The sequence below is a fragment of the Grammomys surdaster genome, unplaced genomic scaffold, assembly GCF_004785775.1.
Source record: "Grammomys surdaster isolate TR1022 unplaced genomic scaffold, NIH_TR_1.0 126109, whole genome shotgun sequence".
Lineage (NCBI taxonomy): Eukaryota > Metazoa > Chordata > Mammalia > Rodentia > Muridae > Grammomys > Grammomys surdaster.
Window position 1 is genome coordinate 4,876,746 of NW_021620917.1, and position 18,849 is coordinate 4,895,594.

Here is an 18,849-nt window from a genome sequence, read left to right on the forward strand (position 1 = left end):
TATGAGGTACAAGAAGTCACTTGGATATAGCCTTCTCATCACCACACATGCACCCACATGCACACGTCACAAATACAAACACACACGTGTGCACACACACACATGCAAAATAAATAAAATATGTTTAAGAACTGAAGAAAGGGCTGGGCAAGGTGGTGCACACCTTTAACTCCAGCATTCAGAAGAAAAGAGACAGGCAGTTCTCTGTGTCTTTAAAGCCAGCCTCAGGGCTGGAGAGATGGCTCAGTGACTAAGAGCATTGACTGCTCTTCCAGAGGGCCTGAGTTCAATTCCCAGCAACCACATGGTGGCTCACAACCATCTGTAATGGGATCTGATGCTTTTTTCTGGTGTGTCTGAAGATAGCTACAGTGTACTCATATACATAAAATAAATGAATAAATATTTTTTTAAAAAAGCCAGCCTGGTCTACATGAGTCCCAGGCCAGCCTGGTCTACATAGTGAGACTCTGTCTCAAAACACCTACAGAAACACACAAAAAGTCCAGGCCTAGACCCTGAGGAGGCTGAAGTGGGAGAGTTTGAAGACAGCCTGAGTTAAACAATGCATCCTGGGAAGGAAGAGGAGATTAAAGAAGAGATGGAGGGTGGGAGGAATGAGTGTGCGCAGGGAGCCGGCCACAATAAGCAGGCTGGTGTTTGTGCTTGGGGAGTTGGGACTGTCCTATGTTTTCAGACAGAGTTTTGGTTTTTTATCTATTGTGCTGGGAACTGAACCCTGGGCTTTAAGTTTGCTAGGTATGTTCTCTAACAATGAGCTGTGTCCCTAAGCCCTTCCATCTCCTGTTTTTGTGTGTATGCATGCCTACATGTGGGTAGCAGTCAGAGGATAACCTCGGGCATCGCTCCTCAGACACCAGTCAGAGGATAACCTCGGTATCATTCCTCAGGCACCAGTCAGAGGATAACCTCGGCATCGTTCCTCAGGCACCAGTCAGAGGATAACCTCGGGCATCGCTCCTCAGACACCAGTCAGAGGATAACCTCGGGCATCGCTCCTCAGACACCAGTCAGAGGATAACCTCGGGCATCGCCCCTCAGGCACCAGTCAGAGGATAACCTCAGGCATCGTTCCTCAGACACCAGTCAGAGGATAACCTCGGACATCGCCCCTCAGACACTGAAAAGGTATTTTTTAAGTTAGTTAAATAGTATAACAGAAAGCCTCAATTCACTAATACAAATAGTTAAAAATAAGTCAGCTAACTTGTTAACCCAAGGCCGTCACAGAAGATGCAGGGAAACAAAGGTCAATTGAGTGCTCCAAAGATCCACCGGCTGTGGAAGATAGGGAAAGTGCCCAAGGGTAAATTCCTTAAGAACGAGAACATTATTGAAACACCCATCTGTTCCTGTGAAGTTTTAGCCTTCTCTGGAAAAACTCCCACCTAAGGGCCCAAGGACTTGCTAATTAAATTCTGTCAGGTGGTGAACTGGCTCAGATAAAATTCACACTGGGTCCCAAGGCCACAGAAACCAGGGACAGTTCTCGTGAGATCCGTTTACACACATTACAGATGTTTGAAACAGCCAATTGTGTGTGACTGTGCCACAACCCCTTTCCTCCCCCAGCCTTTACCTTTAAAAACCCTAAGCTGTTAGATCTCAGGGTCGATTCTTCTGTCTCCTATGTGAGACATGTTTCGACTCGAAGCTTCATATATTAAAAAGAACCTGACTTATGTTATTGCAGCAAGCTGGTCTCAGGAGTGTCTTTGGGGTCATGTCGTACCCAAGTCTATTTTTGGTTCTGGGGAGTCTTCAACACCATCTGCCTTTTGTGGAACTTAGCCTGGAACTTCCCACCTGGCCATCCACGAGACAACAAGCATGTACCACCATGCTCAACTTTTTAATGAGATCGTAGGCTCGAACGTGGGTCCTCACACTTGTATAACAAACACTTTGCTGTCTGAGCCATTTCCCCAGCCCTCACCCTGAGGTTTCTCTTCCTAGGCTGCAGAATCTCTTGACCCTACACGTCCGTGGAGCTGGCCTCACCCTGCATCAGCTGCCGCTGCCCCTGGATGAGCTGTTCACACAGCAGCCGGTGCTGGTGGTAGCGCTGGATCACGAAGTCCTTCTGGCACAGCAGGCTCTTGCGGCATAGGTTGTCGGCCTGGAGCTCCGTGTTCTCCACTTCCAGCTCGTGAGCCCTGCACAGCAGCTGCAGGACCTCCCGCTGGTCCTCACTGGTCACCTGCCGGGGCAGCAACTGCTCCATCTGTGAGGCCTTCTGCTTGGCATGGGCCAGGCGCTGCTCTAGCCCAGCCTGGGAAGGACAAGGAGAGTCAGGGTCATCACTGACACCAGTTAGTCATTCTCACGAGACATGGAGCAACCAGCCCTAGCAATAAGCCTAATACTGATGAGGTCCGTTTGACAGGACCTAGAATTACCTAGAAGACACAAGTGAGCAATAATGCACACTAGGTAGCCTCTGGCCATGCCCACGAGAGATTATGCTGATTAGGTTAGTTGAAGTGGGAAAAGCCACCTTACACATGGGCCACCCCTTCTGTACTGAATGAAATAGAGAAAGTGGGTTGAGCCCCAGCATCCATCTCTCTCTGCTTCCTGACTGTGGATACAATGTAACCGACTGTCTCACCTCCCACTGCCATGCCTTTCCCACCATGATGGACTGTGCATCCTTAGACTGTGAGCAAAAACAAACCTTTAAGTTGCTTTGTCAGGCATTTTATCCCAGCAACAGGAAAAGTAACTTAGCTCCATCCCCAGGACTAGCCACATCTTCGGCCTTCAGAAGCCTGCCGTTTTCACCCATCTATGTATGGAACCTTGCTGACCCTGGAGGGACCAAGCCAGCTTCTGGATACAGCAAGCAACTCACCCAAGAGTTTGTCTTTCAAGTGCAAACCTAACTGTGCAGAGCCCACTCCTCAGGGGTAGAGCCCACTCCTCAGGGGTAGAGCCCACAGCTCACAGCTACCACTCAGCGCCCTAATCGCCCCGAGCTAGTGCCAGGTACCCAGGGACAGCACTGGGGCATTAGAACTCGCAGTGCCAAACAGAACAATGAATGTACTTTGAATCCTAGTCTGAATGGCCTCATCCTTCAACAAGCAGATGTCTGGCTGTTCTGTGTGCCAACCTACAGCAAGACAAGCCACCCTTCCTGTGGATGGCTGGTGTTTCCCTTAGACCAGCAGAATCCCTGGTAGGGGCAAGGGTAGAGTATAAACACAGAACCTTCCTAGAGCTGGCTCTGTGCAGTGTGCTGTCTGAACCTATGGTCACCTCTGCTGCTTTGACAGGGTGCACCCAAGTGTGCAGGAATTCTGCTATAATCTCAGAGCCATATAATACAGGAGATTTGGGGCTGGAGGGATGGGCCAGCAGTTAAGAGCACACACTGCCCTTTCAGAGGATGTGAGTTCTGTCCTCTGTAGTCATACCTGCTGACTCACAACTACCTGGAACTCTAGCTCTGGGGGATCTGATGCCCTCTTCTGGTCTCCTCAGAAACTAGCACTTACATGCGTATGTACCTCCCTCCCCCCCCACATACATATAGACATATAAATAAAAATTTTTAAAAAATAAGTATTTTCTAAAGAAAAGAAAGTAGGAGCTTGGTAGGCAGGGTTGGCAACTTTATCGAAAATGTGGCCATCTGAGTAGCGCACGCTCAGGAACCTCGAGTAAACTCTTCTCACTCCTCAAGCTGAACTCGGATCAGTCTTTCTCCCCATCTCGCCCTCCTTTTTAGCCAGAGTCTCACATAGCCTAGGCTGGCCTTAAACTCACTATGTAGCTGAGGGTGGCCTTGAACCTCCGACTCTCCTGCCTCCAGAGTGCTGGGATTACACGTGTGCATCACCGCTGGAGATGGAACCTGGGGCGCTGTGCCGGCTAGACCAGAGCTCTACCAGCTGAGCCACATCTGCAGCCTCTGAGTAAGTCAGGAGCTGCTGGGGCTGTTCCAGTTTGGGGCCAACTGTTAACTTCATATCACCTCAGAAACGCAAGCTAATGATAAGCTTGTCTACACAGCCCATCTGCTCCTTCCTGCAGAAACCACAATGGGGCTCTTGGCCCCCTTTACTACTCGCTTCTCCTGGCTCCTGAACCGCCCCAGTACTCCTGCGTGGGGCAGTGTGGTGTGGAATGGCAGATTCTGAGTTCAAGGCCAGCCTGGTCTACAGAGTGAGTCCCAGGACAGCCAGAGCTAGACAAACCCTATCTTGGAAAACAAAATAAAAACAAACGAAGTTGTACAAAAGCTAATCACTCATTTGAAGTGAGGTGATAGGAGCTCCCACTGCTGAGGGCAGATGTGACAACATGAAGGGCCGCTTGCTTTGGTTACATAGCCTTTAAGAGAACTAAAGGCCTCCTGCTTTTAACAACCTGACATTGCTGGACACTTCTCCCGATTCCTGCAGACACACCCTGCAACGTTTAGCTAAGGAGCCACTCCCTGCCATCACTGCCTGTTCCCCAAAGCTTCTTCAAGCAATCCTTCTGTAAGTTTCCTAAACTGAGTTACCTCGCTAGCCAGCTATTGTACAAATAGCTCACATAGAATCAGCTCTTCCCTGCCCAAAGACAGTGCCTCAAGCATCCAGGCTGACCAAGGATGACCTTGGGCTTCTGATCTTCCCGTCTCTACTTCCCAAGTGCTACAGGTGTCTGGCACCGTGACCTGTGGCGGCAGATGGAACCCTGGACCTTGTGCTTGTAAGCAAACCTCTATCAACTGTCTCAGCCCTGGACAGTGTCTCAGAGAGCTGCCTGGCTCAGATAATCAAACGCCGTTCCTGTGACTGAATGCTGCGCCCCTCTCCCTCACCTTGAGGGCTGCTGTTTTCTGCTGTTCAGTCAAGAGCAGGTTCACCTCCTCTCTGGCCAGAGCCACCTCTGAGGGCTCAGAAGCCTCGACTTCCTCTCCGTCAGCATCCACTGGCTCCTTGTACTTCTCGCCACTGTCCATGTTCGCATGGTGGTGGGTCTTTTCCCGCTCCCAGCTGTGGCCAGGACACAGGTTTCAGGGGTCAATTGTGCCTGAGCTGAGAGTCTCACGCACCCAGAACGCTCCAGGCCTGCAAGCCTCCTCACAGGCACAAAATAACGAAAGGGAGGAATCGGGTCTCCTTCATGCTCTTCCCACATAGATTCCCTGCCAGAGTCAGCCATGGCTACCTCTTAAGGAAATGTGCCTCTCTGACCCTTGCTGTCCTCGGGGGACAGCTGTGTGACCAGGGACACTAGGAGGAGTAGCTGGGCTCCACCAGCAAGGGGACCATATTGAGCCTAAATAAGATCCATGGAAACTGGGCAGGAAAGGAAAACTGGGGAAGCCTCAGCGAGCAGACACCTGGCCAGGAAGGGTAAGACGCTGTGAGTGTGTTGCTAACGTTTACAATAGCTCTGGTGTGAGCACTGTGATTTTTGTGTAGTCGAAGGGAGAGAAGAAAGATGGCGATGACAATGAGGATGACAAAGTGTGCTGACAAACACTTGTCATCCCAGCGCTCAGGAGGCTAAAGCAGGAAGATCACAAGTTTGAGGCTAGCTCAGCTGAGTTATACAGCAAGACGTTGTTCCAGGCAAAGAGGGTGAAGTGAAGGAGAAAGGAAGAGAAAGTGAAGAGGGGAGGAGAGGAGGGGAGGGGAAGAAGGGAATTGTGGGAGAAGCAAGAGAAAGGGTGAAGGAAAGCCAGGTTTTGAGTGACAGTGCTGTCTGAAGTCACCCCTAAGTGAATGACCTGTATCCAGGTTTTTCCAGGACTTCAGAGGGACACCTGCTGTCCCAGTATGATAATTACTGATGCCCCTTTCACCTCCAGGTGCACCCCAGCTAGTCCCTGCACAGGATCACTCTCCCTTCAGATCAGGGACGCAGAGGGGTAAGTGGACAGCGGGGAAAAGATTGTGATAATATTTACTGAGCCCCTGGGTTAGCTCTGGACTTCAGCCATAAGAGGTCCAAGGGATCTGGAAGTGTCTCACGCTTGACCCAGCTCACCAACAGTGTCATGACAGGAGAGGAATAGAGACAGGGCACCTGCCTTCTTGGGGACGGGCAGATGGTAGCAACCAGTGGCCTCCTTTGTTTCTTGGCTTCCCTTCCCTTCCAGGGTGTGCTGTGCCCAGCAGCAGGATACTCACTCTGCAATGGTCAGTAGGTGGCGAGACATATCTATGTGCAGCTCAATGTTGGTATTCTCCAGCTCCACCAGGCTGCGTCGCATCTCCATCTGCTCCCTGAAAGCCCCGATAAGCTGTGCCCGGATCTTGTTCATCTGTAGGCGACTGTCCTCCTCTGCATCATGGGGGATTGTGACTACGGGGGGCGGGGAGAGGGATGGCTCAACTAGGAGCACTGGCAGTCATGTAGGCATGAACTCCATGCTCACCCAGCAAGATGGCCATGGGGCCGTGGGCATGTGTGGATGGATGGAGGATAGAGAGAGGATGGGAAGGGCTGGTGTCTGGGTGAGATGTAGAGATGGGTGGATGGATAGATAGGAAAGTAATTGTTGGTGTATAGGTTGATAAATGGATAGACTTTTGTGAGGACAGATGGGTGTGTAGATGGATGGATGGATGTGTAGACAGATGGATGGATGGATGGATGGGGGATGGGGGGATGGGTGGGTGGATAAATGGATGTGTGAGTGGATGAATAGATGATGGATTTATGCGGGTGAGTGCATGGATGGACAGGTAGGTGGGTGGATAGATGGATGGAGGAAGGACACATGGGTGAGTAGCTGGATGGGTGGAGCATAGATGAGGAAATGGAGTACAGGAGATGGGCGTACATAATGGTCTCACTTCTCTTTGAAAGGCCTTCAGTCTTGTCCAATTGATATGCTACCCACTTAATACACATCTCAAATCCCCCAGCGTTATCCTTTTAATTAGTCCAAGAAGTGATTTTGGCTTACATTCATGCTTCCTAAAGTATTAGAGATTTCTCATCTGTTTGGCATCACTAAGAATTTTGCATGACCGACAAGATGGCTCAGTAGGTAAAGGTGCCTACAGCCAAGCCCCACAACCTGAGTTCAATACCTGAGTTCAATCCCCCAAACCCACGTGGTGGAAGGAGTGAACTGATTCCTGGAACTTGTCCTATGACCTACACACACACACACACACACACCACAAATAAATAATAAATAAAATGAAAATAGAATCAATTCCTCTGTAAACTGTCTATTAAGCATCCTGCCGACTCTTAATCATTGGGCTACTTGCTTATTTTTATTGGTTTTAGAAGTCCTTTGTAAATTATGGCAAAACTTATCTTCATAAACCAAAGAATGTGTGCACATGCCTATGGACTTGACTTTGGTGCTTATGTCCTTTGGGGGTGGAAGGTTATGGGTGTATAGTCTGTGTACACGTTGATGCGGTCTGTGTGTTTCTCTGTGTAGCCCTGGCTGTCCTGGAACTCACTCTGTAGACCAGGCTGCCCTCAAGCACACAGAAATCTGCCTGCCTCTGCCTCCCGAGTGTTGGAATTAAAGGTGTGCGCCACCACAACTGTCCTGCTGTGCCTGGCTTTTATGTTAGTGTTGAGAATCCTAAGAGGTTCTCATGCCTTCACAGTGACCGGGTCACCTCCCAGATCCACACAGATGTCTCTAGAGTCTATTTTTGCAAGTTTTATCTTTTTGTTGTTGTTGTTGTTGTTGTTGTTCTTAGAGAGAGAGAGGCAGGGGGAGAGAGGAAGAGGGAGACAAAGAGAGGGAAAGGGAGACAGGGAGAGAGGGGGAGGGAGCTCCCTGGCTGGCCTGAAGCTCTCTGTAACCTGAATTCAGTCCCTCGAACCCACATAAAGCCAGGTATGGTAGCACCCATCTACAATCTAGCACTGGAACATGGGAGGGGCAGACAGGTGGATCCCTAGGGCACACTGGCTGCCAGCATAGTCCAAGTGCTAAATTCCAAGTCTAGAGTGAGACCCCGTCTCGAAAAAGACTGGAGATGGGAGAGAAGTCTTAATATTTCAGAGCTCTGGCTTTTCTTCAGAGGAACCAGGTTTGACTTCCAACACACACAGGGGCTCACAACTATCTATCACTCTAGTCCTAGGAATCTTTCGCCCTCTTCTGGCCTCCTCAGGTATTGCGCACATGTGGGGTACAGACATACACGCAGACAGAATATCCATATACATAAAATAAATTAAAACAAATTAAAGTTGGCTGGAGAGATGGCTCAGCGGTTAAGAGCACTGACTGCTCTTCGAGAGGTCCTGAGTTCAATTCCCAGCAACCACATGGTGGCTCACAACCATCTGTAATGGGATCAGATGCCCTCTAATGGTGTGTGTCTGAAGACAGCGACAGTGTACTCATAGACATAAAATAAATAAATATTTTTTTAAAAAATTAAAGTCAATTAAAAGTTAAGAGCCAGATGTGGGGGGCACAGACCTTTAACTCCAGCACTCAGGAGGCAGAAGCAGGAGGGTTTCTGTGGGTTCAAAGCCAGCCTGGTCTACACAGTGGATGCAGACCATCCATGATTACACAGTGAACCCCCGTCTCAAAAACAAAAACATTAGATAGTTTAGTTTCCATATTGAAGCCAAGTCATTGGAGCCAGCTTGAGACCCCGAGGGAAACAAGAACAAAACCCTGGGCAGGGCCGTGAGCTCACTGTGAGTGTATCACACTGTGTGTGTGTGTGTGTGTGTGTGTGTGTGTGTGAATCAGAGTGGTCCAGGCCAGGCCTTGGGCCAGGAGCAGCAATGGGCCCATGGAACCTGGATGTTGGGCATGGAGCTCTAGGGAGGAGAGGGTACGGAGGCATCGGGGCCTGCTAGAGTTACAGGCCCAGGGCCTGCACTTAGCACTACCTTGGATATCCAGAACGCCGGGGTCACTTTTCTTCTCCTTCTCCTGCTTCTCAATCTTTGACTTGAGGTGCTCGATTTCCCCGCGAAGGTCAGAAATGACATCAGTGTACTGCGCAATTCGGTAGGAGACGTTCAGCAGGTTGCGCTTGACCTGACGGTGAGGACAAGTGCCCAAGGTCAGGCATGGCAAGAAGTGTCCTGAAGGACAGACTTGAGAGGTGACAGGTACTTCAAGACTATCAGGGGTCATTAGGTTTGTCAACTGGACACAACTTATAATCACCCTGGGAAGAGACCCTCAAAGAGGGATTGTGTACACTGGGCTGGGCTATGGGCATGTCTGTGGGGAATTGTCTTAATTAAGTTAATTGATGGTACTCAGAATGGGCGGTACCATTCCCTAGGTTGGGGGGGGGTGTCCTGAACTATATAAGAATGGAGAAACTGAGCATAGCAAGCAAGCAAGCAAGCCAGCAAGCAAGCGAGAATGCATACATTTAATCTCCCTTTGCCTTGGTTTTCCCACAACAACGGACTATAACGGGGAACTGTGAGTCAAAATGAGACCCACCCCCTTGCTCTAAATTGCTTGTGTCAGGGTATTTTATCCCAGCAACAGAAATGAAATGAGAACACAGGGATGGGGCATCCAGTGTTGTTGCTGTCTCCGAAAGTGTTAGGCCACATCCTGGGATGCGTGTGGCCTGTGGTGGGGGCAGAGGGCAGGTTAGACACATGTCAGCACTATTCATCTTCAAAAAGGACACCTGTTACAGCACAGGGAAGCTTTGAGAACAGGAGGCTCCGTGCATCCAACCAGACACAAAAGAAATATCCTGTGTGGGTGGTCTCTATGCAGCCTCCAGAGGAATCAGATTCTTAGAAGCAACCCCCCCCAAAACAAACAAACAAACAAAAAAAACCCAGCGTGGTAGAGGCAGGCCCTGGTGAGAGGCAGGAGTCCGTATTTAATGGAGACAGAATTTGGGTTTGTTGAGGCATGTAAGTTCTGCTGCTGAGTAATGGCTCTGAGAACCGCACACTATGGCTATACCAAGGCTGCTATGCCTTGGACTCAGGTGATTAGAACGGAATTTGGGTGGCTTGGAGGGTAAAAGTGATTGCCACATAGCCGGGCGGTGGTGGCGCACTCCTTTAATCCCAGCACTTGGGAGGCAGAGGCAGGTGGATTTCTGAGTTTGAGGTCAGCCTGGTCTACAGAGTGAGTTCTAGGACAGCCAGGGCTACACAGAGAAACCCTGTCTTGAAAAACCAAAAAAAAAAAAACCAAAAAAAAAAAAAAAAAAAAAGTGATTGCCACCAAACCTGCTGACCCAGAGCTGCTGGTGGAAGAAGACTGACTCCCACATGTTGTGCATGTTGTTTGTTCCCTGACCGCCACGTGCTTGCCGTGGCATGCATCTATGCACACGTGTGTATACACTAAATGAAGATGGAATAAAGGAATTACTAAATGAAAATCTTTGTTCCATGTATAGCTTTTCAAAGACGTATTTATTTACTTAAGTGGGCACCCTATTTGCATGTATGCGTGCGTGACAGAAGAAAGCGTCAGACAGAAGATGACATCAGATCCCATTACAGACGGTTGTCAGCCACCATGTGGGTGGTGGGAATTGAACTCAAGATTTCAGGATGAGCAGCCAATGCTCTTAACCACCGAGTCAACTCGCCAGCCCTAGTCCATGTATATCTCACTATAATAAAAGATTTCAAAATAATTTATCAGGTCTTTCTTTAAGAAATCTTCCCACCAGTAACTTGCTACCATTGATTGCGTGTGAGGGGGAGATCCATGTTCACATGGATGTACATGTATGTTCTCGCGCATATAGAGATCAGAAATCAACTTCGGGTGCCAGTTTTTTTTCAGGCACCGTCTACCTTGTTTTTACATCTTAATTAATGAATTAATTTTGAGGCAGGGTCTTTCCATGAATCCCTGGCTGGCCTGAATCTTCTTACTGTAGATCAGTCTAACCTTGAACTCACAATGATCCACTTGCCTCTGCCTCCAGCATGCGACCTGCACCATGAGGCCCAGCTCACCCTGTTCTGAGGTAGAGGCTCTCAACGCCTCGGTTGGCTGACCAGCACAAGTGTCACAGACACATGTCGCCACACCTGGCTTCTTTAAGGAATGTGGGTCTCAGGACACCTCGGACCACCTTCCCACCGGCTCACCCTTGTCTTGATGTTCTTCGCCCTGTAGGCGTACAGCAGTGTGGTTCTTGACTCCTCAAAGCTGGTGCTGGCCGGACTGATGTGAGCGATCATGACCGTGCGGCTGTTGCCTCCCAGGGCATCCTGCTCGGTGAGGACCACAGAACTGGGCTGCTGGGAGCCACATGTTCCCCACCCAACCAGTGGCCCCAGCCCTCCCCCAGCACCACCAGAGATCCGGGAAGGGCAGTTGATACTGGGAACCAGAGTGGGGTCACCGCCTGAGAAGGAGACCCTCAGGATAAGGTGGAATCTACTCCGGCTCCCCACTAACTGTTGCTTTGATGAGAACGGGTCAGACCCAGAGAACAGGTATAGGGACATTTCCTTACTGCTTGGTGATTCGTTTATTTCAGCAGCATCCAGCTCAGCTTAAAGAAGTTTTCACAGGTTATATATAGCTACCCATGACAGGATTGGCAGCCTTGGGAAGGAGTGAGCTCCCTGTTACTAGGGGCATGAGGGTGAGGATGGACTGTACCCAGAAGGGTGACAGGGAGTCAGGCAGTGGCCACACACAGCTTCTACAGACTGACACCCTGAGCCTCTGTGCTGACAGTTGATTCTCAGAAGATACTGCCAGCTGTGGTAACCCTTCCCAACTCCAGCTGGGGTCCTACCTTCAGCAGGCGTGTGAGCTTGCTGTCACGGAAGTTCACGTACTGAGTGCGGCTTCCGCCCTTCTCGCTGAGGGCATTGATGCAGTTGCCCAGGGCCAGCAGCGAGCGGTTGATATGTGCACCCTCCTTCATCCTCTTGCCCCGGTTCTGAGTCTGAGCAGGGAGAGGCCAGGCTGAGCAGGGACTGAGCTCCTTCCTACTGATACCCTCCCTTCCCCATCCCCAGGGAGAGGACTGATGTCCAACGTGGTGGGGAATGGCACTGCCTGCCCTGATACTGAGGTCCTAAGTCCTAAGAACTGAAGGAAGACCCCTTGACAGAACATCACTAGTGGAGTATTAAGCAACCATTCCCATAGAGCTGATTGACATGGAAACAAATAACGGAAATAAACAGATCACACTGCTTATAACAAAATGCGAGTGGGCTTTGTCTAGGAAGTACCGGGCCTCCATCCTGAGACTTACCATATACCTCCAGGTCCCCCAATGGCTCTCTCAGAGTCCACAGTCCCGGTACCTGCTCTCCCCAATGCCACCCCAAGTATTTCCTCTAACTCACAGACTCTTGGGCAGTCTCCTGCCTCCACACATGACCAGGCTTGTTTGGTTGCTGCCCCATGGGATGGATGCAAGCTCTGGAAAGCCACACCTGTCACTGTGGGCCATGTGTCTAGACACCTGCAGACAGCTGGCCACGGTGGCTGCTCAACTGCAGGAGCTAAAGGAGCTAATGAAAACGTGTGTAGAAGCCAGCAGACACATCTGAGGCCAGCGTCCATGTGGTGGCTCACAACCATCTGAAATTCTAGTTCCAGAGTATCAGACGGCCTCTTCCGGCCTCTACTGCACCAGGCACACAACTGGTACACGGACACAGATGCAGGTAAAACACCTACATACATGAAACAAGAGAGGATGCTCTGGCTGATCGGGCTCTGCCGGCTTTAGCACTTGGTGCTCTGAGGGCAGGGCCAGGCCATGAAGGATAAGCAAATGAACAAGAGAAGAAAGTGAACACTAGGCAAACCAGAAGACAGACCACAAGGGAAAAGAGTTTAGAGCCAGACCTCCCCGGGTTTAAAGTTCAAATTGGATCTAACGTTGCTGGCTCACTATGTAGCTGAGGATGGCCTCGAACTTCTGATTCTCCTACCTCCACCTCTGGAGTGCTGGGATTATATACATGTACTACCGTTCTTGTTCTATTCAGTGGAACCCAAGGCTTCATGTGTGCTAGGCGAGTGCTCTACCAGTGAGCTACATCCCCAGCTCCTGTTTTTGTTTTTAAATGGAGTCCTGCTATGTCACCTGTGCCAGCCGGAAACTTATGCCCCAACCTCTCAAGCACTGGGATGACAGGCCTGAACCACTACCCTGGTCTCCAAGTCTGTACTGTAAAGCAGACACTTTACCAAGCTTGAATGGGCCATGGATGGCTACGGGCTATGGGGACTACACACTTCACTGCCTGGAGTGTGTACTAGCGGAGCAGGGCAATGCCACTTGCTGGGTCTGACGAGGTCTAAATCAACTCTGTCTGTAGCACAGCCCTGAGCTGGGTCCCTGGTCTGAAGGAATACCTGGGCCACAGGGGAGCATCCCAGAAGCAGGGCAGCAAAAGCAAGGGACCCACAAGTGGGAAGGGGCCTAGCAATGTCACCTTTCTGCTGTGGTCCCCAGGCACCTACCTACCTGCCCACAGTAGGCTGGCTGCCTGTCTTCGCTGAGCCCCTGCCACAGCCTCTGAAGACTCTGAAAACTCCGGCCTCTGCGTATTGCTGTCTGATTATATATGTCATCTCAACATATATATGCAAGCTCTGGAAAGTCACACCTGTCACTGCGGCCCATGTGTCTGGACACAAGCAGGCAGCTGGCCATGGTGGCTGCTCTACGGCAGGAGCTAAGGGAGCTAGTGAAAACGTGTGCAGAAGCCAGCAGACACATCTGAGGCCAGCGTCACCCAAGGCCCAGAATCAGCCCATGCAGCAAGCAGGACACCTTCAGTAGGTCCAAAACTAGCCTCTAGCCACAAGGGGACACCTCTGAAAGTGTTGGCTCCCTGCCCTCCTTACTAAATGCTTGCAGGATTACCTCAACACTCAGCCACCTCTTCCGGGTGCTGAAGTACAGCTGAACAAGGACAGACGAGGCCCCACTTAGGCTGAGAATGACAGACCAACCCCAAGTGAAAGGTAGTAGTGACATCTGAAAGTGGATGCACGTCAGAGGGGCTATACCTGGGCCGCACGCTCCGAGCCCGCCAGGTCCACCATGAAGAGCCTCCCCAGGCGCACCTCCTCTGCCAGGTCTCCTCCTCGGCTTCTCTGGTGCACAGTGACCTGTAGCACTGCGTGGGAGCGGGATGAAGTCTTGTTGGTTGCTGTGGGCTCCTGTGTGCGCTGCCGGTTGCCTTTGGTGAGCAGCTGCATGATCTGCGGACAGAGCGAGAGGAAGGCAAGTCACAGACTGGAGTAGCCACACATCCATTCCAGAATGACCCAAGGAAACGGGGAAGGGAGGCTCTGGGGCTGGGACTCGTAGCAACGATTTCTAGTTTCTGGTTTGGGACATAAAGTAATTAATCAACTAGTGGAACTAAAGATTATTGGTGTGTACCCCATCTGCCCTTCCCTACCTGTGACAGACATTACTAACAAATTACCTATCTCTTTTTTTCCTTTTCTTTTTTCTTTTTTTTTCTTTTTTTAGACAAGGTTTACTCGTGTAGTCATGCCTGTCCTAGAACTCACTTTGTAGACCAGGCTGCCCTTGAACTCACAGAGATTGGCCTGCCTCTTCCTCCTGAGTGCTGGGATTAAAGGCATGCACCACAGCTGCCCCCACCCCTTTTTCAAAGACAAAATCTGACAACATCCAGGCTAACTCAAACTAACCAGGGACGACCTTGAATTTCTGGTCGTCCTGCCTCCCACTCCTGAATGCTAGGATTTTAGATGTGTGCCACCATGCCCAGTTTATGCAGTACTGGGGACTGGAACCTACGGACTCGTGCATACTAGACAAGGACCAACTGGGCTACGTTCCTCACCCGGCCAGCTCACCCCTTTTCCACAGAGCCTAGAGCAGCCGCTGACCCTTTCCAGGTCCCAGCTCCAGGCAGCTGTAGATGTGTTGGGGTTGGCAGTGGGCGTGAACCCTGCTACCATGGGGGCAGCCACAGATCTGCAGCAGCAAACCTCTGCTGAGCGCCTGCTGTGTAGGGCCCCAGGCTAGGACACACAGTGTGTATGAGGCAGGAGATGGGGAGGGAGGCTCACTGTCATTCAGGCCATGGCAGCACTTATCTGTCATCCTAACCGTTGGGAGGCTGAGGCAGGAGGATTGCTCTAAGTGTAGGCATGTGTTTGCAATCCCAGTGCTGGGAACCTAGACAGCTCACAACTACCTACAACTCCAGGCCTCCGTAGGCAGGTCACGCACGTGGTACGTAGATAATACACATGCAGGTAAAACACCCATCCACATAAAATAAAAATACATCTTCTTAAAGAAATTGTCCTCTGACCTCCATGTGTGTATGTGTGTGTGCAGATGCAGATGCATGAACACACACACACACACACACACACACACACACACACACTATGCACAGGCAGGTAAAACCAGCCTGGTCTACATACTGATCTCTAGGCCAGCTAGGGCTACACAATGAGGCCCTGTCTTTAAAAGGGAGAAAGCACCTGGTGGCGGTGGCACACACCGAGGCAGGTGGATTTATAAATTCTGAGGCCAGCCTGGTCTCCAGAGTGAGTTCCAGGACAGAGAAACTCTGTCTCAAAACAAAACTATAAGATGGTAAACTCCATTAATTCCCCAGGAGGCAGAGGTCATGAGTTCAAAGCCAGCCTGTTCTAATAGCAAGTTCCAAGCCAGCCAGGACTACATAAAGAGACCCTGTCTCAAAAAAAGACAGAGAAGGGCAGAGGAAGGGGAAGGAAGGGGAGGGGGAGGGAGAGGAGAGGAGAGGAGAAGAGACAGTGCAGGGACGTTTGCTGCCTACCCTTGTAGAGGAGCAGTCACAGGTTGGCCAGTGGATGTTAAGCCGAGCCAGCTCAGGTGGGCTATCCTCACCTAGTGGAGTGTGCTGGGAAGGGTCCCAGTCTGCACCTGGAGGCTGAGGGCAGCATGTAGGATCGATAGGTGATGTCTGCCCGGAGCACTGGCAAGGAGGGATAGCTGACCGCAGAGACCTGAGATCTCAGATCAAGTCCAGATGCTGATAAACAGCTCAGCTTGGACCCGCCCTCTGCTCTCTGTTTTGCAAGCTTGAACAAGAAGGGCTGTGTGGGCCAGGCTGGGACCCTCACCTCTTGAGCATTTGAGGTGGATACTTCCGTGATGCCTGCGATCTGGATGCTGCCTCTAGAATCTTCTCTCAGCTCCAGAAACCCAGAGGACGGGTTCAGGAGGTCGCGGATCATCTCGTTATAAATCTGAACAGAGCAGAAAGGTTGGGACAAAATAGCAGAGAATCGTAAAGAAAGGACCAGAGAGATGGCTCAGGGGTTAAGAGCACTGGCCACTCTTGCAAAGGATGGGGGTTTAATTCCCAGCACCCACATAGTAGATTATAACAATCTGTAACTCCATTTCAGAGGCTCTAACTCTTCTGGTCTCTGTAGCTACCTACAGTCACACACATGGTACACAGACACAATGCAGAGCAAAACTCACCTAAACACATAGAAAAACTTTTTTCTTGGTTTTTTTGAGACATGGTTTCTCTGTATAGCCCCGGCTGTCCTGGAACTCAGAGCTCCTCCTGCTTCTGCCTCCTGAGTGCTGGGATTAAAGGTGTGCAGTACTATGTCTAGCTTAAATAATTTTTAAATTATTTTATTAGTGTGGGTGTTTTGCCAGCATCTATGTGTGTGCTTCACTTGCATGCAGTGCCTTCAGAGGCCAGAAGAGGGCGTCAGATCCCCTAGAACTAGAGTTACAGTTGTGAGCTGCCATGTGGGTACTGGGACTTGAACCAAGGTCCTCTGGGAAAGCAGCCAAAGCTCCTAACTGCTGAGCTAGCTTTCCACTCCTCTAAAATATAGTGAAAAGAACCAATTGGAAGCCTGAGCTGCTGGAGAGCTCACACCCTGAGAATAATTTCTACACAGGCGATTGGTGTTGTACCCATTCTGCAGTTGATGCAACTGAGGCAGGAGAGCTGGCTCACCTCCAGGTAAGACATAGACACACTATATTCCATGTTGTCCTGGGTTTCCTCGATGGCCTGGAAGAGGTCAGTGAGGGTCTGAAGGTAGATGCCAGGCTCTGCATCCATGCCCAGCATGGTGTGAGTCTTCCCAGCACCTGCGGGAGGGCAGGCTCAAATATGCTATGCAGGAAGAGGCATGGCACACTGCATGTTTGGGGTGGGTGCTCTCTCTAAGGGGATCTCATGGGTCCCAACCCTGTTTGCCCACAAGAAGGAGAGCATGGGCTCCTCCTTCCCCTTAAGCCTGGCACATCACTGATGGATGACTGAATGAAGCAGCCGCATCCCCCTACAGAGACAGGGCTCCAGTCCCCACTCAGGAAGAAGAGAACTGGCTTCACTGTGTAGACCCGGGACAAGGCAAGCACTTATGTCTCAGCTAGATTCTTGCCCCTCCCTTTCCTTTCCATTCCTTTTCTTTCCTTTCCTTTCCTGTTCTCCTCTTCCTTCCTTCCTTCCTTCCTTCCTTCCTTCCTTCCTTCCTTCCTTTCTTTCTTTCTTTCTTTTTTTTTTCTTTTTGGTTTTTTCAAGACAGGGTTTCTCTGTGTAGCCCTGGCTGTCCTGGAACTCACTCTGTAGACCAGGCTGGCCTCGAACTCAGAAATCCGCCTGTCTCTGCCTCCCAAGTGCTGGGATTAAAGGCGTGCGCCACTGCTGCTCGGCTCCTGTCCTTTTCTTATTTTGAGACAAACTCTCATTATATACCCTAGGCTGGCATGGAACTTGTAAGCTTCCTGCCTTAGTTTCTCAAAGAACTAAGGTGACAGACAAGCCTGCGCCGTGCCACCTGTTTGCAAACACTGATTGAGTTTTACACACAACCTCCGAGAAGGAATTGGTGCCCCCCACCCCCTGTCCCCTGTGCAGGAAAACACAGGCGAGGTCGAATCACCCCTGATGGCTGTGTGGTCTGGGGCAGCTATCTCATTTCTGAGACTCTGTTCTGTGACACCTTTCAGGCTGTGGATGACAAAGCCCAGTGAATAGGTCCCTGGGGCTTCTAAGGAAGCCGGGGGTGTAGCTCAGTGCTAGAGTGCATGAGGCCCAAAAATATACAAATACATAAATGTCCGTGTGTAAGGGTGGGTGTGCAAATGAGTTGGTAGCATGCTCACCCAGCATACACAAATCCCTGGGTTCCATCTCCAGCATGGCATAAGCCAGGCATGGTGGCACACACTTAAAATAATCTTGGATAATACCCAACCCAGTACCTGAGGGGCCATAGGCAAAAACTGTCGCGTTGTATCCAGAGATGACGCCTTCCACTAAATGCTGGATGGTGGCATGGTACACAGTTTCCTGCAGACAGACAAGAGGACAGATAATTAGGAAACAGCCCAGCCAGAGTTAGGGGACCTACTGCTTAGAAATGACAGCACTCAGGAGACAGAGGCAGTTGGGTCTCTGTGAGGCCAGCTTGGTTTAAATAGTGAGCTCCTGGTCGGCCAGAGCTACATTAGAGGAACCCTTTCTTGAAAAAAAAAAAAAAACAATAACAAAACCAAAATGAACCAGCAAAAACAGAGAAGACAGGGAGCAACCCTTGGGAAGCAGAGACAGGTGGATCTCTGTGAGTCTGTGGCCAGCCTGGTCTACATAGCGAGTTCCAGGACAGCGAGGGCTATAAAGTGAGAGTACGTATCATAAACAAACAAGAATTAGGGAGTTTTCCCGATGGAGGCCTGACACATGCTAAGCCATTTCCAACGCTTCTGCAGGACCTGAAAGACCGAGGATGGGGCTTAGATGCTCACGGCATCTTCAGGGCCACTTTTCACGGTCTGAGGAGCGGAACCTTGTGAAAGAAAGGATCGATGTCCAGCAAGGGGCGTACAGGCCATGAGCTCCACCCACAGGAGAGTCCAAGGACAGACACCTGGGGCT

General features: G+C 50.5%; 1 protein-coding gene across 1 annotated transcript in view; it reads right to left on the reverse strand.

Annotated features, from left to right (window-relative positions):
• Positions 1-18,849, reverse strand: part of LOC114611363 (kinesin-like protein KIF19) — a 45,870-nt gene that overhangs the window by 13,242 nt on the left and 13,779 nt on the right. The window contains exons 4-13 of the mRNA XM_028756019.1: positions 18,177-18,264; positions 16,921-17,057; positions 16,058-16,183; positions 13,967-14,161; positions 11,724-11,876; positions 11,065-11,187; positions 8,860-9,010; positions 6,156-6,330; positions 4,838-5,012; positions 2,023-2,293 (exon numbers count right to left, since the gene is read on the reverse strand). Of these exons, the coding sequence (XP_028611852.1) occupies positions 2,023-2,293; positions 4,838-5,012; positions 6,156-6,330; positions 8,860-9,010; positions 11,065-11,187; positions 11,724-11,876; positions 13,967-14,161; positions 16,058-16,183; positions 16,921-17,057; positions 18,177-18,264 (1,594 nt within the window). The remainder of the gene's footprint in view (positions 1-2,022; positions 2,294-4,837; positions 5,013-6,155; positions 6,331-8,859; positions 9,011-11,064; positions 11,188-11,723; positions 11,877-13,966; positions 14,162-16,057; positions 16,184-16,920; positions 17,058-18,176; positions 18,265-18,849) is intronic.